Source organism: Falco rusticolus, chromosome 12 (genome assembly GCF_015220075.1).
Source record: "Falco rusticolus isolate bFalRus1 chromosome 12, bFalRus1.pri, whole genome shotgun sequence".
Taxonomy (NCBI): domain Eukaryota; kingdom Metazoa; phylum Chordata; class Aves; order Falconiformes; family Falconidae; genus Falco; species Falco rusticolus.
In genome coordinates, this window is record NC_051198.1 from 2,378,872 (window position 1) to 2,402,500 (window position 23,629).

At 40.5% G+C, this 23,629-nt stretch overlaps 1 protein-coding gene across 2 annotated transcripts in view; it reads right to left on the reverse strand.

The window, feature by feature from the left end:
- Positions 1 to 23,161, reverse strand: part of EFEMP1 (EGF containing fibulin extracellular matrix protein 1) — a 48,997-nt gene extending 25,836 nt beyond the window's left edge. Inside the window, exons 1-4 of one of the 2 annotated variants that reach the window (XM_037405890.1) lie at positions 23,048 to 23,161; positions 22,473 to 22,560; positions 19,465 to 19,513; positions 19,026 to 19,286 (exon numbers count right to left, since the gene is read on the reverse strand). In XM_037405890.1, coding sequence (XP_037261787.1) covers positions 19,026 to 19,286; positions 19,465 to 19,513; positions 22,473 to 22,553 — 391 coding nt within the window. In that variant the 5' untranslated portion in view covers positions 22,554 to 22,560; positions 23,048 to 23,161. Of the gene's footprint in view, positions 1 to 19,025; positions 19,287 to 19,464; positions 19,514 to 22,472; positions 22,561 to 22,649; positions 22,988 to 23,047 lie in introns of those variants that run through there. The other variant, XM_037405891.1, reaches the window with a different exon arrangement.
- Positions 23,162 to 23,629: the final 468 nt, after the last annotated feature.

The following is a 23,629-nucleotide window of genomic DNA, read 5'->3' on the forward strand; positions in this document are numbered from 1 at the left end:
GGCACACAGGGATTCAGTGCCTAACAAAGCCCCTCATTTTACTCCATGCATTGTTTAATGGTCTTCAAAATTATACTTTCCACTCTGTCTACTCAAGCCCCTATTTTTCTTTCTCCCCCTTAAATCTCCCACTTTTACTTTCCTCCTGTTTTTCTTCCCCTATTCCTCTGGATTGTGCCCTTCTGATTTTTCAAGGTAGAGACTGTGCCTTTGTGAAGAGCAAAGCGAGTTTATGGCACCCTATTAATTATATTTATGAATCATATCTAACTGAATTTTTCCCATAGCCCAAAGGTGGCTGTTTGCCCAAAGGCACTGCTCCTTTGGTGCCTGTGTTTTCTATTTATAAGGTGTATTTTAGTTTACATCGGAAGATGAGGGAGACTTCTGCTTGATATCGCTTCTGCCAAATGAAACCCACAGAGAAGCTGTGGCCAAAGGAACTCTGTACAAAAGTTGTCTGGGCTCTGTAATTTTGTTCACGTGGGTACATGGTAGTATACATTAGTTGCCAATAAAAACAATCTAAAATAGATACAGCCCTGTGCAAGTCTCAAGATGATCTTAAAATGTACAGAACACAGGTAAATGAGCACTGGGAAAGAAACACACTTTGTCAAAACGCAGTTTGGTGAGAAAATCAGCTTTCACAAGATGGTCATGAAAGGCCAAGAAGCTCCTCCAACAATCCCTTCTACTCCGTGCAAGTTGATGAAATTCCTGAAAGAATAGTTTACGACCAAATTAAAGAAAATTGTTGTTTTTGAAACTATTTGTGGTTGTGACAAAGTGAGGCGCTCCCCAGAACATGTCGATGTTAAGCAGGCGGTACAGCCAAGGACCTAAAGAAGTTAACCATTTCAATCCTCAAAGGCATACTCTAGTATTAGCTACGGCTCAACATCAGGGTCTTTCGGCGCTGCGTCACTGGCAGGTGTTGAAAAGCACCAGCAGCATGGAGCCTAGTATGGGTATAGAAGGAGATCTACTGTGGGACAAGTGCTAATACAGATGCCCGTCCAAACCAGGCTTTTTGCCTCCAGAGACCTGCAGGAATAACTAGAAATCTGCTTCGCAGCTGACTGTAGTCTTCCCCCTTTGCAGGGAAGGAACAGGCCCTGGTGGATTCACTGGACAAGTTTTTAGTACTCTGTGGCATGAGGTGTTTCTCTCGCTCCTGGCCCCAGGAAGAAAGATGAGTGGGAAGCTTTAGGCTTCCTTCCTGAAAAGGCAGCATTGAGGCCCTTCCTTCTCTTCGTCGTTTTTTCAGAAGGTATTTTGCTTGGCTTTCAGTCTCTTCCATTCCCTCTTTAAAAGGCATGAGGTCCCAGATTTTGATTTTTCTTGCAAATTGAGTGTATGAGCTAATTGCCAAGGATATGTAGCCTGTCTGTATCTCAGCATTTCTGAGGGATGCCCAGAACATTATCAGTACATTACTCAGCATAACCGTTTCATTGCCCAATTGTCTCTATCTTTAAGTAGACAGTCATAAATGCTTGATTAAAATCAAATCTAGCCTTTCCATGACCATTGCAGAGGTTAAATAATGAACACAAGCCTACAGGGGAATATAAGGGCCTCATATGCTGTTGAATACAGGCCAGTATTGGTTGGTCAAAATAAATTTTGCTCATAAATTCTCACAGGATGGGAGAAGAGATTTCTCAATTTAGACTTCCATCAAAGCTATTGGAAAAAGTTGTCAGTCACAACCAAGGTTTTCATAGAAGTCTTCTGCCTCAAATGCCTTCCAGATGGATTTAATTCCAGTATGATTGATTGTCCATTTGGCTTTGCAGCTGTGCACTTCAGGGGGAAAGTCCATACCATGCTCATTCATCTGCTGGATGGCAAAAAAAAATATGTCTAGTGGCTCTTCATGGAAGAGCTATCTTCCAATAACTACTGAAGCAAGAGATGAACTGAATGACGAAAAGATGAATCTACAGGAGACTAATTACATCAAAGTAATTAATGCCAAGAGCAAAGAATAGAATTCAAAGGTAAAGCAAGGAGATAGGTACCTAGGTATTAGTAACACGGTTGATTTATAGTAGTAGTATAGTAGTAGTAGGAAAAGTAAACACCTACAAGCACCTTAATTCCTTACCAATAGGATAAGGGGGAGAACTGCTTAAAGTTCTAAAGCTAAAGTGTTTTAAAGTAAGTTTTCGGATAAATTTACGAGTCCTATTACTATTTATGCTACTATGATTTTTGTTAGCTTGAGTAACCTAAACCATTGTTTGCAATATTAAGCCTTCTCCCAGGCAAATCAACTCCATTGTGTAAGCTTAAGAGGTCTAACATAGTACTTTTATTTCTCTGTGCTGTTAGCTTACAGAAGCCCTCACCATGGATAAGGATTTACTGTTCTGCTGATATGCAAACTCTGAATAGAAAGACTGGACCACTTTCAAATAACCTGCAGTCTCAGAGAGGAGAGCATGGAGGACTTCAAAGAACAGGAAGAACCAGTCTGATAGGTAATGATATTTGTGGCCTGTAAAAATTTGTAAAAGTTTTTTGTAAAATACAAGGTTTCCAGAGAGGGACTACTGAAGGGGTGGTGGTAGTGGGGAAGTTTTTTAACAGACTGTAAATATGTAGGCTTAAGTGGCTTGAAAAATTTCGTATATAGCACCTAACCAACTCCACTGATTTAGAGGCTGGTTTTAATTAATCTGATACTACCACTCAGTATGCAAAACACTGGTGGAAGACTGATGACAAGATTGGTTCCTAGCAGTTGGTGGAACATCCTCTGTAGCTAGATCTGTATCTAAACTTATTTAGTATCTAACAGACTTATCAGTAAGCTTTGGAGATTTCATGGACAGGCAAAAAGATCAATATGAAAGAAAAGAAATACAACGTCTCAGTAACAAGACAGGATCTTCTAAACTGATTTCAAAGTTTCAAACACCTCAGCAAAATGAAAAGTCAGTCGTGAAAGTTCTTGTATCCTATTATTTTCAAAAGGACTGGGAAGTGTTCAGTGTGTTTTAGGATCAAGTCCAAATGATTCTTAAGGAGTTAGGTCTCATTTTCAATTAAAGGAAAACAAAAAGGAAGCAAAGCATAATAGATAAGTAATGACTGAATACATATTAAAACCAGAAATCTTTTAAAAGCAAAGAACAATGATGTCTTATCTACAGAATGTTCAGTAAATAGTGTGCATATTGACCTAAAACTCTTGGGCTTGATTTATTATTACTTTTATTTGTGCAGTAATTTTTATTTACCCCATAAGGCTTCATACTTACTACATGTAAGCATGCTCACCCAAAATGTCCGGTACTAGAGAGCAAAGCCTCTCAAGCCAGAAAATGAATCTGAGAAGTTCATGGAAAGAACCCTCTGTGAACATACAGTTACATGTCATTCTGTCCCAAACCAGTCATGTTGCTGCATCATTATGCTCCTCACAATGAAGAAAATGTGTCTGATTTTCAGATCACAATAATTTTACAATACAATTTCTAGAAGGGATAAGATTTTACAGAGAGGATACTGAGGAGATGATTACTTTAGTCAAGCCAGGGATCACTTCCTACAGAAGTGGCATGAAGTATCTAGTTAGTAAAAGTGACAATATTTTTTCATCTGGCACTGTAAGCTGTTCACAATCACATTTAGTCACCATAAATCATAAACTGTAAAGTATCTTGTTTCCTAAAGAAGCAGCTTTATTTCATTAACATTTTGAAACTCACGTTGCGATGCTGCTAATTGTATAGTAAATTATCCAGGATCACAGTGTGAATTGCTGTTTTCAGTCAGTTTTTGGCACTTGTTGCCAGTTTAAGTAAAGAAAAGAGGAAGAGAGAATAAAGAATTAAATAAACACAAAAATGACATGAAAAGTATCTAAAAGGGACAGCACTGCTAGATGTGAGACAAGCTGGGATACTCCGGAGAATTATCTGAAAACTATGTCCCAGCAATGCAACTGCAAGCTGAGTAAACAGCACTGTTCCTTCAGATCAAGGCTACTCCCTCCTATACTTTCAAGCATTTCCTACCCACCCGTGAACGGGATCAGTCTGCACTTGGTATTGCAAGCTTGCTCTGGCAAGTTTTTTAGTGAGGGTTTTTAAAATAAAAGATCCTAGCAACAAGGTGAAGGACTAATTCAGGACAGCATTCCTATTCAGGACAGCATTAAGTAATTGTGTAAATTTAGGCATGTGCAAAGATGTCAATGAAATTGCTGGGATCCAAGGATGTGCTTTAAATACTGGAACACAACTAAATGGGTCTTAATATTGACACCTCAAAGTAAAATCAGTCTCGATATACTTTCAGTACTTGAAAAAGTTTCGTGGGGACTAGCTATGAATATATCTTTGCATTTACTCAGAGCTTTGCATGTTTAGAAGCATAGAAACTGATCAATGAAGCTTTACATTTTGTTTCCTGGTTTGTGGATACATATTGATAGGGGTTTTTTTTTGGTTTTGGTGGTATGTTTTTTGTGTGGGTTGTTGTTTTTTTTTTTTAATAAACTGAAAAACCTGCAGAGATCCACTTGTAGCAAGAGTTGGGTCATGGGAGGTTGGGAATGACATTCAGCTCACTAGCTAGTCTGCTGCCCATGCAGATGTTTTCATTCAAGCCCAGGGCTGCCCCAGAATTGTGTTACTTTCCCTTATAGAAAGCACTTCCTCACCTTCACCTTTTGTAAGAAAACAAACCAGTCATTGCCACATTTTATAAAAATTTCAGTTCTGAAAAGTACAGTAAGACGCAGCCTTAGTAAGAGGTAAACCCCAAGTAAGTGTATTTTTTAATATTGTTGAAGAAAATAAAGTAGGAATGCAAGCCAAATGTTTAAAAGCACAAATATGGAAAGTTTTCTCAAGTGAGCTTTTTCAATGCTTCTGGTGTGTTTCAGAAAGAAACTTTCATTGGTGACTGGCACCTGCTCCATGCTACAGCCAAAAGAAATAATAAATAATTCTAAATAGCTGGATAAGTAAAATTGAGGGACCAATGCAAATCACCTAGAAGTATAATGGAAAAATTAAGGGAGGGGGGAAGAGAAGCCTGCATCTTTAGCACATCTCTTTTGTCTGTCTCTATCAATCTGGGGTGAATTGAAAGAAGGAATTCTGACTGGACCTAAGGAAAACCTTTCTCACCACTAGGGCAGGGAAGAAGTGGAACAGGTTGCCCGGAAAGATTGTGCACTCCCTATCCACAATGGTTTTCAAGACCTGATGGGATAAACCTCCCTGCTCTGAGCATGCAATCTCAGACCTGACTCTGCTTTGAGCGGGGTGCTGGACTAGAGACTTCCTGAGGTCCCTTCTCACTTGAATTATTCTATGATGCTGTGAATGTACTCTAAGCTATTAACCAGAATGGAGAACTGTACCTTTCTTTCCTCTGATTTACAGACATCTTCAGGCAGTAGTTGACTCAAGTGAGTTTTCTGATTAAAACATTTATGGAGACCGAGTCACAAAATGTTGTTTGGGTTTTTTTTTTGTTTGTTTTGTTTTGTTTTTGTTTTTTTTTAATGCAACGGAAGCACCAAACTAAATAAATTCAGGACAGCTGTGAACTGAGGGGGAAAAAAACCCAAAACTGTAAGGAAGCCATTTGGTCATCACTGGTCTAAATTGTGAAATTAGTGCTAAGAATAGTTAACAATGGGACATAAGTGTTTAATTTTTCAAATTAAGGACAAATGATAGGAATGGAAAAACCTGCATATTATCATTCCAGTTTTTAAGGGCTGTTGTCTACCCAGCCCATCCCAATTGCATCCCAACGGGACAGTAATGCTGTCTTGAATCTGAATTTGTGTGACAGAGACAGTTCTGTAACTCTGTGCCATAAAGCTGGAGTGCGTGTTAGTTGGTGCATTGCGTGAGCTTCTGCGGTGTTCTGTGAAGACGGTCTTGAGTTGATCCAGGCAGATCCCATGGCTGTCCTACTTGGAACGTTACAGCCAAATTAAAAAAACATTTTTGTGTCGCCTTTTTGCTGTTTTTCATATTTTTAGACACTTAGGATCGTTCTTTCTGGCTGAACCCCCTGAGTGGCCATTCAGCCTGTGAAAATCCCAATTGGTCCCTTTGGTGTCTTTAATATTTTGCTTTCAGCCTACTGATCATAGCTGTTGTAGGAGTGTGACTCCACCCTGAGGACAAGGCACTGTGAAATGGCTCCTTAGCCCCTGTTTGGTCACAGATGAGGCATGTGTATGGAGCCCCCGGGGCTCCCACATCATCTACGAGCCAGAATTTGCTGAGGCCAGTTTTTGGCTAGGTTGGACGTGACTGATACTAAAACAAAGAATCAAATGCAAAGAACGATACAAGCTGCTGCTGCTGCTTTTGTCCCAAGTACAACACTAAACACAGCAACAGTGTTGTGTAAAGTTGAGTGCTGCTTAAAGTATGCAAATGCATGTGCTGCTAAGCTTGTTCAAGGCAGGACAGGTTTCCTTCTACATGCAAATGTCCAGAAGAATGGAGTCTAAGTAAGGCCTCTGAAAGCGGTGGCAGTACAAAATGATGTCACTGAATTTCAGCATTGCATGATTTCCCCCACAATAACAAACCGTGAATTCCTATGATGAAAATGTTCTGGTATTAATACCTGATTTATTTTTGATATAGAAATATTTTAAATTGCATTTGACAGCTAACAGTCAGATCAGATTATTTATAAAACACTTTTTCTTAATTACAGAAAACTTTGTCTGAATTTCCCAAAGGTTTTCAACAAAACTGTACGGGTTTGCGTGCTCTAAAAACAGTCTGAACCTTCTGCAGCTTGAAGGGCTGGGAATGGTTCTATTACCATACTGAACATCTGATGTCCACCAGACCGATTAATCAAAGCTTTGGGGAAAAGGCTTTATGCTCAATCCACAGGTAGCTGTCACCAGATGGAGAAAGATGGAAAATTTAGCAGGCTGTTCTTTCTCAAACTGGGAAGCATGAGACACCTCAGAAGGGTACAGGTATTGCCAATCAACCTTCCAACAACCAACCTCATCCTGACATTCTTTCATTATTAACAACTGCCTTAAACATACACATTAGGTTTGTTATCTCTTTCAAAAATTGTTCTTTTTAAACTTCTGGTCACAGTGTATAAAACATCCAAACCTTTGTTTAATTAAGTTCTTAAATTGTTAGCCTTGCTCATATGCTATAGCAGTGAGTTCAGAAAGCATTTCCTTTTCTGGGGTCCTCCGACTATACTACCTTTCAGCATCACAGATTAAGTTTTGAATTGTTGTGTTTCAAAGTGGGAAACAGCAATTGCAAATCTGCTTTCTCCAGTCCCTTAATTCTTTCTAATAGTTTTGCCACACTTATCTCTTTTCTTGACTGTTAAAAATCTCTCTTCATCCTCTAACTTGCTTTCCTCTGCCGTGATCTGCTCCTGTTTTGCAATATTCCCCCTGAAATGGGCTGAGCAGTATTGTGAACAGCCACACTTCTTACGAGCTGTTTGATAGGTAAGAAAATCAAGCAAGTGAACTGTTTCTGCATCACAAACAGCCACTTGCGTAGCTCGGGCTTCTCTGCTAGCTGGGGAATCCCCCAGGAAGCTTTCATGAGGGTGGAGAAAGCAGAGACAAGATCAAGACTAGTGCGCTAAAGCTGTGCTTGGGGGAAGAGGCTGAGGGTTTTCGAGGGTGTTGCTGGGTGGATCTCCTTGGCTAGTTTCTGGTTTTGGCTTTATTACATGGCTGTGCTTTCAATTTATTTCAAAGGTGCCTAGAGCCTTATAAATCTGCATACATAGTAAGGGAGAGACTCTCTTAATGGTGAATACTGAAATTTGAGTGTAATCTTAATGGAGAGAACGTTTTGATTTAAATACGTAAGGAAGCAACCTTTTCATAAAAATATTTTCTAGAAATGGGGAATTTTTGCTTTTATAGGCATACAGAGCCACAGCTCCTGATAGAGGAATACTCTACCTTGGAATAAAAAAAAAACCACAAAACAAAAAAACAACGAAACCCCAGCCCTCTCCCCAAAATCATAATTTTCCACATGCTCAATGATAGATTAAAATGTATGAGTATATTTTCTGGATTGTTTAAATAATGGTCAAACAATGTTTGCAATGGGAAAAAAACAGATGGCTTTGTCCTGCACCCAACTTTTGCAGTGCACAAGCCATATCAGGAGGATGGTAATAACTCTTCCAACTCATGCTCATTTGAGCTGTAATGCTCTCCTGCTTCTGCAAACACCAGCAGCCCAAGAGGTGCTCAACCAGTACAGTGTTGTTGACTTGTGCCTATTTTTATCTGTTGGTACGGTGATTTCTGCACTAGGTAAAAAATACTGGGTGTAGAAGTGTTGACAATATCTTAGGGTCTTGCAACCATTCCAAACTTCTTTTCTACTCAAGTAACATACAAAGAGTGAGCTGGAAAAAAATATCTGGCATGATCCAAGCCAGATAAGATTGAGGAAGACCTAGATGCAGAGTAAATGCAAGCAGGATGACTTCAGATAAGAATGTGTTTTTTGCTTACCCCTGGGAAATGGGAATGACTTTTGTATTCTGTACGCTCTCCTGACTTAGTCTCCAACAACTTCTGGGAGGAATGAAGTAAGCTATCCTCCACAGCCTACAAAGGCAGATCAGTGGGTGCTCCCAAGCATTGCTTATTTCTGATGTGACTATGCACTAACTGCAACACTGCCTGTTGGAGTATTACTGATTTTAACTAGCCCTAATTGTGACAGGCAATACATTGTTTTATCTGGTTCACTTTTATAATCTAAAAGTAATGTGGAGAACTTGTTCCTGAGAAAGAAGTCCCTTGAGAACAAATTAATCTACTAAGAAAGTGTTTTAAATACTACAAGATATAAAAGTTACAGGTAAGACCTAGTAACACAGGTGCAAAACAAAATGGTTTCAAAATCGATGTAGAACTCAGCAATTTTTTTTGTCACTTGAAAAAGATATCTATTTCCTGAAATGATGCTATCTTTATCAACTTAGATGAACCTTCTCCAAATACTAAACTATATTTGTTGCTTCTAAGTGCGTATTTAATTCCACCTCTCTTCTAGTGCAGCCTAGATACCCAAAATTCTCCATGGAGTAAAGTCTCGACAAGAAAAAGATTGCTTTTTCTATCTTTCTGATCAAGATGGTTTTATAAGCTAAGTCAAGTCAGCTAAAATCATGCTTAAGTTTCTGCTCCCTTTGCTATGTTTTATTCCTTTCCTCTGTGCAAGTCTGTTATTTAATGTTAGCCTATGGGCAACCTTGTTAAAACCATACAGAAAATTGTTACCTGTCAAAAGTCCTTGCATTTTCCAATTCTAATTACTTCTGTTAGAACATGCAACTGTTACAGTATTGATAAGGATTTCTTTTTAAATTGTTAATGCTAAGAGATATGCGGTAATTGATTGTCCATATTACTGTTTTTCTGGCATCATGGTATTTTTTCATCCCATAAAATGTCTTACTTCCCCTCTCCCCCCAGGTTTCTTTAACTCTTGTGAATGTTAATTACTGAAAAACCTAAACCTTCGTATAAACACCAGTTTCACACAGCAATCTGACTTATCAAAGTTTTTCTTCTGATGGAAGTTACAGCTAATAGTGAAATTCAGATGTCAATAGTATCAAAGTAGATGAGATTATTATCTCCTTGGTGGCCAGCAGAAGGCCAGTTCCCCTTTACGAAGACCATCTTTTTGAAAGTAAAAACTCATCAGCAGACAGTGACCAATTACTCTGAAAACTTAGGCTGAAGATTTTACTGGTGTTGATGGACAAAACACATTCCTGAAGTCATTCAGCCTTGAAACTGTAAAAATGACCATACTCTCCACTGCTTTCACTATCTATTGAGGTTTGATTGCACACATTATGACCAGTTACGTGTTAACAGAAATCCTACCCGTGCAGACACATGCATATAAAAATCCTTGAACAAGTTCTGTTTGTACTCAGGAAACCACATAGAACATTTGCTCAGGCATGGACTAGGCACGCTCAAGTGCAATGTCAGATTTACTTATATCTTATCATACCGGGTCATGCATTAGACTAGAAGTTTACTTCAGATTAAATTCAGCTTATAAAAGAAAGCTCAGCCATGTCTTCTCCTTTTCAGAACTGATTTAAATAGATGTAAATGATGTCTAGATATGTCCACTCGAAAGGCATGGATTTTTTTTAATCAGGAGCTAATAAAGACAGATTCACAGCTTCCCAAAGTAAACATCTCTTCCCAGGAGATAAGCCTTCATACACTGAATCCTTTACCATATTTAAGAACTTATTTCTGTGGTTAGCCATCTAGGATCATCACCACTATCCCTGACCAAACAAGTACTGTTTTTCCCAGCACCTGAAAACTAGTGTTTTGACAGCAAGAAATTAAAATAAGCAAGCTGCATAAAAAAACCCCAAAACAACCAAAGCAAAACAACAAACCAACCCAAAACAAACAAAAAAAACCCCCAAACCAACTCATAACAAAAAAACTCCCAACAAACAACCCCCATCAAAAAACAAAACAACAAACCACCCCACGCCTTCTAACTGCAAAATAGTTATGGGGCATTTTTCAGTTACAGGAAGTTACTTATTTAAGGTATTTGGTAACAGCAACAGATAAGGGCCTACTGAATAACTAGTTCTAAAAATGCTTAATTAAGAGATTGGGATATATTATGCCAAAAAGGGTCTAATAGGTCTAATTCACTTCTGGATGTGAAGAACTTTTTCTTAGCATTGTAGCTTACCAAAGTGCGTAACACATGTTGTTCTCTTAGTAACTTTTTTCAGCTTCAAAGCTACAGGTTTTACCGTATAATTATACATAGAGATTAAACATTTCTCCACTATACTTACACCAGAACCTACTTTTAACATGATTTCAGATCAACAAATAACATGTGAATGAGCATAGAAGGTATTTTATAATAACTACATGTATGCTAAACTATAGCTCTGTAAATTGCTAATCCCTCTTGTATTTTTAGTAACGTTAAAATGGAAATGAAAGAAGGTACAAGCAGGATTCTTCTGCATTTAATACGTTCTTTCATCTGAGGTTTTCTTGTATATCGAATTATGGCAAATAGCTTTTTCTCGAAAACTACTGCTTTCTGGATGCTATGAAAACAAAACTTATGAAATTAAAGTTGAAAACAAATACAGTATTTTTGAAATGTCACAGTGTTTATCCATTAACTTTCTATGGCTGATTACATATTTCATATATTCTTGTCACATACAGAGAGAAGAGGTCTTACTAGACAAGTTCAGATCTTTCTGTCTTGGGGATAGAAGCAATTGAACTTTATGACATTTATGTGGCAAACTTTCCTTTGATAAGATGACAGGATGTTTAAATTTTGTATGAATTACTAAAGAACATGCATAAATGATGACAGTCCAGAAAAAATAGCTCAAAAAGCATCACAGAGGACAAAACAGAATAAATATTCTTTAAGTACAACGAAAGGAGACGGCCAATCTCAACTTCCAAGAAATCCATGAACAGTAAGTTCTTACTCTGTTAACACATACACAGGACAAAAGGGTTGCTATGACAAAATGCTGTAACAGAACAGTTGATGATACCACAGAATACGCAGAATGTTTACGGTGCAACCTGGTAAGGTGAACTCAAAAATTACTTTCTCATTGTGGTTTGCACCAAACCAAAAATACCCCATTAGTATGGGGTTCTATAACACTGTTTGTATTATAGACTCATTGGCCTTGACAATAGGAAAATGGCAAAATAGCAAGCCTAAACAACATAATCAATTCAAGTAACAGTGGAGACTGGTTCGCTTGGCTATAGCGCAGCAGATACTCTTCCTTAGTAAAGGATATGCAAAGGAACATAGGCATCACTAAGTGGTACAGTGAAGAACCAAATAGACCACTTCTGTATTTGCAGGAAGCTTTGATTTTCCCATAGGACTATTTTGGCACACACAGAAAGGCAAAAAGAAACACCAGTTATCATCTTCCTTTGCCAGCATGAAAAAGAAATGAAGAAAATAACTTGTAAATAGAACAAAATAAAGAAAATAACAGTTTTGAACTTCAGCTCTTGAACTAGTTTTCCAGCTTGCTACATTAGCATCCCACAATTGGAGATGCTCAAGAAGTATCTTGGACGCTTAAAAAACTGTCTGTAATGCTGAGATCCTTCAGAAATGTTCTAGGGTTAGAAAAGGTGATTTGGTAACCCAAAACTCAAAAATGAAAATAAACTTCAGATCATTCCATAACATACGAAGTAATCTGAAGCAGGAATCAGGTCTGAAAACAGATAAAATAGTGTAAGTTGAGAGAAAATTACCCTGAGCAAACACCTGGAGAAAGTAGGCACACACCACCTTTCTCAGCAGGCTAAAGAACTACAATGTAGTAGTCCAGGATGAAATAGCTGGAGACATGCTCAAAGCAAACACATTGAGAACATTGCTAGATTCTTTCATGGAAGTATCTATCATGGGATACCAGTATCATGGGAGAAAGAATCTATCCACAAAGTGGCAACAGCGTCACTGTAAAATTATCCAAGAAGGGTGCTAGAAATAGCTGCCAGGGTGCTCTCACCCTGTATCACTGCAATGCTGTAGACTGCAATTTATTGACAGCAGGTATTGAAACAGGGAACAAAAGCTGGCCCGGGCTCCCACAAATCATGTTTTATGCTCCCTGATGCTACTGAATCAAACAGAGAACAGCTGTCATTCCTTGTAGGTTTTTCTGGCTTTTAGGATGCTTGTGTCTGAGTGTTTGCAACAGAAACAGGGATTTCCATGAAGAGAGAAATAAATACTCTGTGCCTTTTAATGGGGTGCCAAGCATACTGGGATGCCCAGTCAGGATCAGACATAAGCACATTCTCAGGTTCTTCCCCTTTGCTATCTGGTGTTCCTGGTTGCATTATGAAAGAGACCTCCAGCTTAGAGAGTGAAATCTGAAGGAGGACAGATGGCTGGAGGTTTGGACCTTTTTCAGGCCATGTGCCTTCTGAATACATTTGCTATGTTTTGTCTGTCAAAACATTAGCATCCTCAAAGCTACTAAGCAAACAGGCTTTACAAACAACAAATCAAACCCAAAAGTATGACAGTCAATGTGACTACTGTACAATCCCATTTTTCTTGAGTAAGAAGCCATGAGAACTGCTAATGAGTTTACTTAAACTTGAAGTCTAGCGCTTGCCTGCATAATCACAATTCAGGAAACTAAGGTAAATACAACTTTCAGAAGCTTGCCTGAACTAGGACACTTGGTGTGATTAGCATATGGTAAGAATCTTTAGCTACAACGTACTGAGCATATTCCTGCCAGGGTCAGAATAATGGAAAAGCAGTAAGTAACTGAAGGAAGTAAAGAGTCTGCTAGTATTTATGCATGTGATGGATGTTCATAGTAAAATGGTCAGACAGAAAAGGGGAGTATCTCTCCAAGGTCTTGACATGACACTCACAGCTGTGCAAATAGCACAGATGGGAGATGATTCAGACTGGCCAAATTTTCAAAATGCCCAAAGCCAGGCCCTCGGGCCCTCAAAAGAAGATGTTTTTTGTGGCCTCCCCTCTGGTCCCTCAAGGCTACTAAAGAGATGCTCCAGAAAGGGCTCTTTGCAGCAAAATGCAGCCGTTTCATAAATTAACAGCTTGAACAATTAGTTCAGGATGAGCTGATGAAAGATGATCTCTGTGATGTACCCAAATGTGCAAGAAATTAATTGTTGTCTATGAGCACTCAGCACAAAGAGCTGTGAAAATGTCAGCTTGTATCCTTCTGTGGATTCTCTTAGACCTGGAGAATTCCTCCTGCTTTTTTAAGTAATTAATATTCAAATGGCATGTGTAACCAGGTCAGGTTCTTAGGGTGGCTACTGCTGGCAACAAGTATTCTCTGCTTGCTGAAGTACTGCAGCAAACATATGTACAACATATGAACTGTGCCTGAGTAAGCACTGTGATAAACTAATGGCATCCTAAAACAGATAATTAGATCATTATTTTTCCTAACACTGCCTCTCTACTCATCCTATCCTCAAATTAAACAGATCTTGTTCCAACAACTCTGGAACTTAACTTGTCACAACTCAGACTCTTTTAAAAGTATCCCTGAAAGCATTTGTTAAAGTACTCGCTAAATACAAAAAGAAAACTTGGGATGGTGCAGTATTTTACAAAAATATTAAAAAAAAATTCCTAGCACCAGCCTAAGAAACTGTTACAGGTGTATTTTAGGTTATATTAACAGATAGCGTGGACTTACAGGAGCAGATCACAGGTTGGTGCAGAGGCTCCAGTGTCCCAGTACACACATTTCTGAGGGTCTCTGGGCAATCTCCAGTCTGGTCCCGGAGCTTGAATGCTCGTTAGCAGTTGCGGTGTACTAGCAGCACTCCTGCAGTGCATTTCAGGTTTAATTTCATCTGAATGGGATCTGTTTGTATGTTCCAAGACCGCTCAGTGAGGCAAACCAAAGTGCATTAAGTGGCACTCATTAGGAGGTGCATTTCAGAAGGGCAGTCTGCACCCTAGCCAAAATGTCAGTGAAGAGCTCTCTGCTGGAGGCATGTCTGGGCTCTCCAGCCTGCACCAGTTCTGCAAAGGGCCAGGCTGAGTGTACCTGCACTTACCCAGTGTTTACATCCTTTATATGCTAGTTGCACATCCCCAACATATACACAAAGTGATTTCTGTATGGAAAAAAACACATCATGAACTGCTTTCCCTGGTCCCTCTGTCCTTGGGGTGGGGGGAGAAAAAAAAAGAAGAATCTAGAGGTGCAAAAGTTAGGCTTATTTCACTTATTTACACTATGTTAACTTCTTGAGGTAAAAGCCTAGACTGAGTACAGTAAGTTACTTTGAAGAGTACTGTGAAACTTAACAAACCCTGTCCCCCAACCCCTACCGATGAAGAGATTCCCAGCATGATTTTGCAGGGGACAAATAACCACAGCACAGAAAACAAGTTCATTCCTTTCCTTCCTGCACAGAAAAGCAAAAAAGCAACCAACATCCGCCAAGTCTAGGCAGCACTGTCTGGAAAAATGTGCATCTCTCTCCCACTCCTCCCTTTAAGAAAGCATAGATACCTTTTATTGCAATCCATCTTCCCACCTGTATTTTTGGGTCACAGTAGCACAAAGGATTATAGAGACTGGAGAAATACTAATATTAGTATTTCTATAATAAATAAAGAAGCTAATCCAGCTGAAGAGCAAAAAAGTTTGCTTACTTTATTGCTTCTATTACCAGCATCATATGAAGGCAAGAAAAAAAAGAAGTGTTTTTCCCTTTCTCAAGTTTATTTGGTACCTTTGCTCGGTCTTTTCTTTTTTCATTCAAGTGTCATTAACATTCTAGGAAAAGCTAGTAATTTCTTGCAGACTAGATTTGACAAAATTGAATTAATTGAGTGATTTTCTTTTGATTTCAATAGGAGCCGACTCAAGTCACAGTACAAATACAATTCAGTCTTGTATGCAGGCAACAGAGTGCAGCTATTTAATTTTTTTTAATCAGGCAAAAAGTATCTGTGAATAATAGCTAAGTCAGTAATTTGCTTAAAAATATTTCTTACTCTGTTTTTTGCTTTTCCCAATTTGGGTGATAATCACACGATGACAGGTCAGAACATCTGAGCAGCTTCCTGAAAGTGCTAGCAGGTGCTATGTGTTATAATCTACCTTATTGACCAATTCAGCAGCCCTTTGTTAAAGGCAAATTTAGAAGTGACTATGAAATGTGAACTGACTATATAGTGATGGGGAAAAGCAAGGATTAGTTGAGGTCAATAAACTCAGAATTTCAGATACAGTGAAAATGTTTTAAGTTGAAGCACAAAACTTGTGCTCTGTACATATTCTACATAGGAGATCTTCCTCCAGAATAAATATACCCTCATCTTTTCATCAGTCTTGGGGGATCCTGGTACTTACTGCTCCTGTTCAGTATCTTAATAATTTCGCAGGAGATTTTTGCTACCCACACGTCTAACATCAACACAATTATACAAGAACATGCTTCAGATCACTAGTAGTTACAAAAATGATGTATATCATAGGAAACTGCTGTCATTTCCATGGAGCCATCTTCTGCAAGGCAGTGTGCTTTGCTATCAACCTGCCACCTGTGTTACTAATACACAACGTGGTCTCGAATAGATAACAGTATGCATTACAGAGAGAAAATTCTCAGTACTGATAAATACTGTAGTTGTTACTTGTTTTCTTCAGGTCAGAAGTTAAGAAGGCATTAAGTATCTTTTGTAACTCAGGCCCATGGCCATGTTTTGGCAGATAAGGTGCAGAGAATCATGCACCCCTCTGAATGTTTCTCATTCCTGGGAACAGAAACAGGATCTGGCCACACTTCATGCTTTACCCAACGATGAAGCTCAGCACATCACTGAAGCCTCTTAAGTCCGACAGGACCAGTGTCATTGATGTGTGTTTATTCCAAGCACCAAAACCAACGTGAGTGTGTTTGGCCTATCATACCCTCACTATTCGGTGTTTAAAAAGCGAGTGGACATTTGTATTAAAACAGAAGGCCCCTCGTACTCTAGTATGATGTCAGTAATACAGCTCCTTAGAGCATGTTGTTGTTTTAAGCAGAGGTCTCCACACTTTCATATTGGTTATAAAATAGTGCTGCTGGACTGGAAGGAAAATGTCATACATCTGCAAACAATTAGAAGGAGCTGGACTTCATATTTCATTTACTAAACAATAAAACAAGCTTAAGTGTGACTATATGTGTAAGTTACACTCCCTAGGAGCCTCAAGCAGTTATCATAGCAAAGTCTTTTAACCATAATTAAATAAATCCACAGTGGGACCATTGCTGATCAAGATTATCTTTTATAAGATATTTTCAGCAGTGAAAAGCATGAAGATCATGAATTTGAATGCATGCTTTAAGTGCTCCAGAAGTCTTTTATCCTTTCTTTTAAGCACACTGTCCACTACCCTTTCTCCAGCTGGAATTCATTCAGTACAATACATTTCAGCTTTTACAAACTAATATTTCCATGCTTTCTGCATTTAGATTGGAAGTTTGGCATAGGGAAATTAGTAGCAAAAAAAGTCTCATTCAGTCAAGCCCAAAAGATTTCATCGTAGTTTGTGTGTCTGCTAGTTAAAAAAGTTATGGTACTATAACAACAGTTAGTTATTATAAATTAACCAAAGATTTGTAAATTGAATAGAAATGTTTAGTTGCAAGTTTCAGGAAGCCAAAGCATGGAGTAAAATAATAGTAATGTATCACCACCAATCTTCTCTTCTACAAGACAGAACCCTCAGCCAGTTGTCAATCCCTAAGTTAACCCTAACTCTTAACTTTCATTTGGAATGTAAGGTATTGGTACTACACACTTAAACTTCCCTATGCTATCCCCGATTTCTACACCTAAAGCCATTGCAGCAGAAGCGAGGCTCACATTTTGAAGTTTTCTAGCATTTTTAAATAAAAAATGTTGTTACGTGCTGAAGATGAAGCAGTTTATTGCAATTCACCAGTGGAGATGAATGCCAGCCACAGTAACTCAGCATTGCCTGAAGGAGGGAGTAGCTGGTTCAAACACAGGAGTTGGGTATTCTGGTTTTGGTTCTGCTGCTACTTTGCCAAGTGAAATTAAGGGGGGGGGGGGAAAAAAAAAAAATCACTTGCCATCTTTGGCATTGATTTTCCCTTTATAACCCTCAGTGAACACTCAGTGTTAAGGGGATCATGGTACTGACCTCCTGCAGTAGGTTCTTTACTTAACATTCTTGAATTCGAGTGACAGAAATGTTGAATATTAGCAGACAATCCAGAAAGGCAACTGAGGCTTTGCCTACAAAAATAACTTATCCAGCCTCCATGATGATTACTATGCTTCAGAATGACAGGGAATTTACTTACTAGTGATAAATAACGTTCTGTATACATGAATACCAGGGAGAAAGGAACTACCACTGTATATTACAGCTTGCCCTTATTATAGTCACTCAAGTACTGTTTTATATGATTATACTGTCATGGGCCACAAAGTGGAAAACATGAACCATGGGGTCAAGTTTTGCCTTCTGTTTGCACGGGTATCCCACTAATGTGCTTGAAAACCAAGTTTGCGAACAAGGAGTAGAATGCATTTTTATGAAAGAAAACAAAACTGGATGAAACATTTGTTACTTCAGCAAGTATAAGAGTAAACTATTTATATAAAATAATAAATGAAACAGTCTCAGTTTACAGCAGTGCTTATATGCATTCAGGAACCAGACTCACAATTAACATTGCTAATACCCTGAGAATTTTGGCCCTGTGTGTGGTGTATGTACACTCAGATGAATGCTCTTCATTGCCATAGTTTCAAAGACTGGCTAGACCATGACTGGAAGTAAACTGGCAGGGTCTGCGTAGAACTACTTCTATAGAGATCAGAAAGGCACAAGCTGTTCAGATGTTTAGTTCTTACTACTTGAGAAATATGCCTCATACATAGTAAAAAACACTGTATTCTTCTGCATTACAATCTGGTCTAAGTAAAAGTTCATATGGTGGTTGTTTTTTGTTCCATACAGCATTCACTTACTGAATAATACAGTTTTGCAAACCTTTATAAATTGTCTATGATATGAGTTGCTGTGCTGCCCACTTTTTTGAAGTTACTGCCACTCCTGGACATACTTAATACAATACAAAATTACTTGACTAAAGTTGCTTACTTGCATTAAGGGTTTTTTTGAGGATCTGTAGACAACTAATTTACTTATTAGTCTGAAATAGATCGAACAGACTGTCAGGCTGCCACAAACCACAATTTCCGTTACCTTGAACAGTAAGAACATGCATGTGTTTTATTTACATATCTTAAGTGTGTATGTGTCCAGTTTAATAGTGCAACAATATATTCTAGCAAATGCAAGAGTTCTAGGCTGTCATTTTCCAGGCATTAGATTTGTTATCACACACACTCCAGTTATACTGTAAGTAAAACACACGGCAGCTTGCTTACCTTGGCACACATTGTGATCACTTTGCTCATACCCAGTTGCACACTGAATTTGATGAGTTGGGTTTGGAGGAGCACGGTGAGGATCAGCTGGAGTCCGTCGAATGACATTGTTTCGACCACTAGTGGATTCAGCTGCTGCTTCTTCTCGCTCATTTACAATTATTTGTGCTGTTCTAGGTAGACAGAGGTATCCTCCATAGTGGTTAACACATTTCATCCCACCTTTACATGCATCTGGGACTATTTCACACTCATCAATATCTGTGGTTAGCAACAACACAAGTCATGCTTTTAACAGTCGAACCTTCTGAAACAGTCAGTAATACAAATAACACAATGAGACATGCAAGCACACCTCCCTGTCCAAAACAGAGGTGTGTAATGGTAATACTTAGAGAATACCAAAGGCAAGTATGTCTTTGAAAATTATTTACTGTACCTTTGCACCGTTGCCTAACAGGATCCCATTCATAGCCATCCGTGCATTGCTATGGAGAAAAAAAAGTTAGGCTACTCAGTATTCTTTATTTTGGAAAAATAATCAATCATATTTCAATGAACTCAAAGTTTGACGCTAAGGGAAATGCAATGTTTGCGTACCTTGGTAGGGTAGAAAAGTGGCTATTGGTACAGCGTTGCTGTGCAGGAACAACAAGTACCTACAGAGAGAGCCTTTGTCTCAGGAGGTTCCTAAGATATCGTTTGTTGTGAGTCAGTAGGTTTTACTGGGGCTGGAGAACAAAGTGAGAAAAGCATCACTGTCTCCTTGCCTTGTTCCTATACACTGTTTTAAAGCATCTGTCATTGGCTGAATCCTGGAATAGATGAACCTTTGGATTGACCCAGGTGACCAGTATGAAAATTTCAGGAAAGAGAAGCAAGGTTTTCTGAATTTTGATCTGGTTCACTGCTTTCCAACAGGTGAACATCTTTCATTCCTGGGGCCAGTTTGCCAGAGGGACTAAATGGGCTTTTATGCCCCTGTACTTTATACTCTCTCCCATTAGCACTCTAGCAATGGGGAAGGATCCCACGACAGCTGGAAATTCATTCACATGCTTCTTAATTACATGACTCCAGGAACTGCAGTCTAGGAAGAACAATTTATAATTGTGAGACATACAATAAACGGTTAGAATTTATAACAGGGGGACTACTTGGATAAATAAAACTTCTCAAAATTCAAACAAGACTATACTCAGCAACTATTCATATCAAAGCAGACTAGTGAGTTCAGGAAGAATTTTAAATATTCTGCCCTGCAGTTAGGTAGGCATTTTCATTATTCCTCTGCCCAAAACCATTAAATGGTCTAGAGGGCAGTAATTTTAATCACAAGTGACAGTTAAAAAAACCTGATTAGCAAAGTATCACAATGCTACCAACTACAGCAAACATTTAAAATATCAATGAATCAACTGAGGTGTACTATGTAAGTGCATATGCATCCTATGCTGCTTAGGATATTACTTTAATGGCCCTATAGAAAAAAAGAATAGAGTCGGCTAATGTAATTAGTCAGAGTCAAGCAAGCTAAGTCTTGTTGCAACTCCTCTGCTGCAGAGGAGCTATAAAAGTGACAAATTTGACCTTCTGACACCTAGATCCACATGTTCCATGTAGTATCCTCAAGTTATTTTGAGGAACTTGTTACTAACGGACACTGACTCAGCAACTGGACTGAAAATATTTTCTTTATTTGCAGGTGACACCAGTGATCTGCCAAATCTGGCAGTGAGTTGTAACTTTGGAGGCTTTTTCTTCCAAAGGGGTAAGTGGACAGCAAACTCTTATTACAATTTTCAATCTCTGAAGGAATGACTAAATGCTGAGTTGACAACACCAAAGTTACTTTAGCTATGAAAATGCAAACCCAAAGGAAAACAGCTAATTCATGCATTTACTGAATCACCCAATTCCTGTTAATACACAACAGAAGTACTGTCTATTTAACTGTAAGGAGCCAAGTTCCTCTATTACTGCAGCTGAAGGGACTTTTCCAATAGAAAAGGATTTGGCCTTAAATGAATACAATGTACGCATGAGAAACAGTAGCATCCTAAGAGTAAAATTTCCAAAAGCTGAGTATTTTTTTTTGTTAAGTAGTTTTACATGATTGGAGTTGAATGATCACTGAAGCACCTACATGCTAAGACCTCTCTGAAAATGGAGTATAGGAACCCAAGTCATATATGCATGCTAGAAATTTTCCATTGCTATAAACCGAACTATGTAGTCTTATCAGAAAATGCTACTTAATTTTTTGAAAAGACGACATAAATGCAGAAAGGAAGGGGGGAGGGGTCCCTATGTTAGTCTGGATTTTCAAAAGGTATTTAGATCTTAATTTTCCACTTAGATATAGGGACTTAAAAAAATCACAGGACCCTCTAAATAAAAGTGCTTCCAACCTTCAGAAAGAAAGAATAATCTATTGCTTCTAAAGCCGTGTTAGAAGTATTTTATGACAGACTTCCTGATGCTCACTTGAGGCTTCCTTAAGCTCTGTCTTCTACAACAAGGTCCAACTCTGCAATATTTACTTGCTTGAGCCATCCCACTGACTTCAGTGGGATTACTTGTATAAGACACAATCTCGGTCTTTGGCTGTGGTTCTCTAACTTTTTGCATGTGTGCAGAATTTTCTGCTTGTGTGGCATTGCGCTGATGTCTGTACACATATTCAGAGGTCCACCCATATGAAGCAAGTTGCAGGGATTACGACTGTAATCAGATGTGAAAATGCGGGTTTTTCCCTGGCCCAAGCCGATGTAATTGCCACTCCTTCTGTGACATGCATTATGCAAGCCAAAGACTGAACAGAAGCAGACTTAAAAAAAAAAAACCACCAAAACAAACCCTTAGAAAAAGGCCTTTAAATCTCTTACCTTATCACTTGATTACAAGCAGAACCTATTTCCAGTATTCTTGTACAATTTTATCAAGCCACGCAAAACCACTGCTCAAAAGCAGCTCAGAAGTGACCAGCCCGGCGGTGGCTCCAGAGCTCAGATGCTTCATTAAGAGCACCGCGTCCCGAAGTACTTACATTTTGTCAGTAACAGCTTGAAACATCCAAAAGAAAACACAGAAGAATGTTTGACCTAATTATCTGTCAAATTCCATATATTTCAAACGAAGCTCCTAGGGACCCCGTCTTTATGAAAATGGATTAAAAAAATATTAAGACCTCGTAATTTTGTTCAGTTCATCCAGCTCAGTGCACAGACGAGGTTTTCAGAGCAGGCAGTTGCAGCCCATTCTGCTCAGTCTTGTCAACTCCAGCTTTCGAGCACCGTTTCAGTGCAGGAAGAGCTTATTTTATTGCGAACATTCGAACTCGAAAGACCTTTGTATCGCATGGCAAGGAATTTGGCTTTTCTCAAGGGTCACTTAGGAAAGAATCCCCGCAAAGCAGTAATTATCTCGAACTCTATGAAACCTTACCGTGTACGTTATGGTTTCTTCAGTTTCCTGCGACTGTACTGTAATGAGAATGAGAGCAGCCAAGAACATAGCTGTCAACATCGTGAACCTTGAAAGAGAGAAAAACAAATGAGGCGGGGGTCCCTTCGGCCGTGCCCGGGGCGCGGGTCCCGGGGCGCTGCCGCCCGCCGGCCCTACCTGAGGCGGCCGGGACGCGGCCCCGCGCTCCGGCGAGAGGAGGGTGAGGCTCGGCCGCGCCGCCACTCCGCTGTGTTTTATCCAGCGGGGAGGGGGGGGCCGGAAATAATAATAACTAAATGGAGTTTAAAATAACATCGCACTTAACGCCACACCGAGCCGAAGCGGTGCGCTGCGGCGCGGCGCCGGGCAAGGAGCAGGCAGCGCGACCGCCCCGCTGTCGCACGTTCCGGGGTGGCAGAGGGAGCGCTCGATAGAGGCTCACCGGCCGCCCCGGGAGCGACCCGGCTCCCCGCGGGGAGAAGCCTCCGCCGAGCACCTGCCGGACCCGGCCCTGCCCCGCGAAGCCGCCCCGGGGACGGCGGGGCACGCTGCCGCCCCGCTCTGCCCGCTCCTACCTGAGGCGGGGCCGGTGCTCCCGGCGGCACGTCCCCGCAGCGGCTCGGCCCCGTCCCTCCGCTGGCTCCGCTGCGGTGCCGGCGCCCGCTCGCTCTCCCTCTCCTCTCCCCCCCTCCCGCCGTCCTTCGGCTAAATAGAAACGGTCCCGGCTCCTACCGGAGCCCCCGGGCGCCCCCTACCGGCCCCGCGGCGGCCGGAGCCCTGCGGCGGGGCGGGGCGCGGCACGGCCCTCCGCCGCTCCCCGCGCCCGGCCGCGGCGCCCCGAGGCGGGGCAGGTGCGGGGCCGCGCCGCCATGTTGGGGCCGTGAGGGCGCCCCGGAGGAGGCTTGCGGGGAGCGGGCGCGGGCGCCTGCCGGGGAAGCAGTGAGGGGAGAGGGCTGCCGGCCCCGGGGGGCCGCTGCCTCACGGCGGGCACGGCTTTGCCGCCCGCAGCCGGGTGGCTCTGCAGGGGTGGCGGGCGCCTTCGCCACGGGGACCTGTGTGCAGGTACAGGGCGGCCATCGTGTGGGGGCCGCGGGGGTCCCGCGCAGCGGGCTGCGAGTCTTGGCAACTAAGGACGGAGCTGCGTGAGGCTGAGGTGC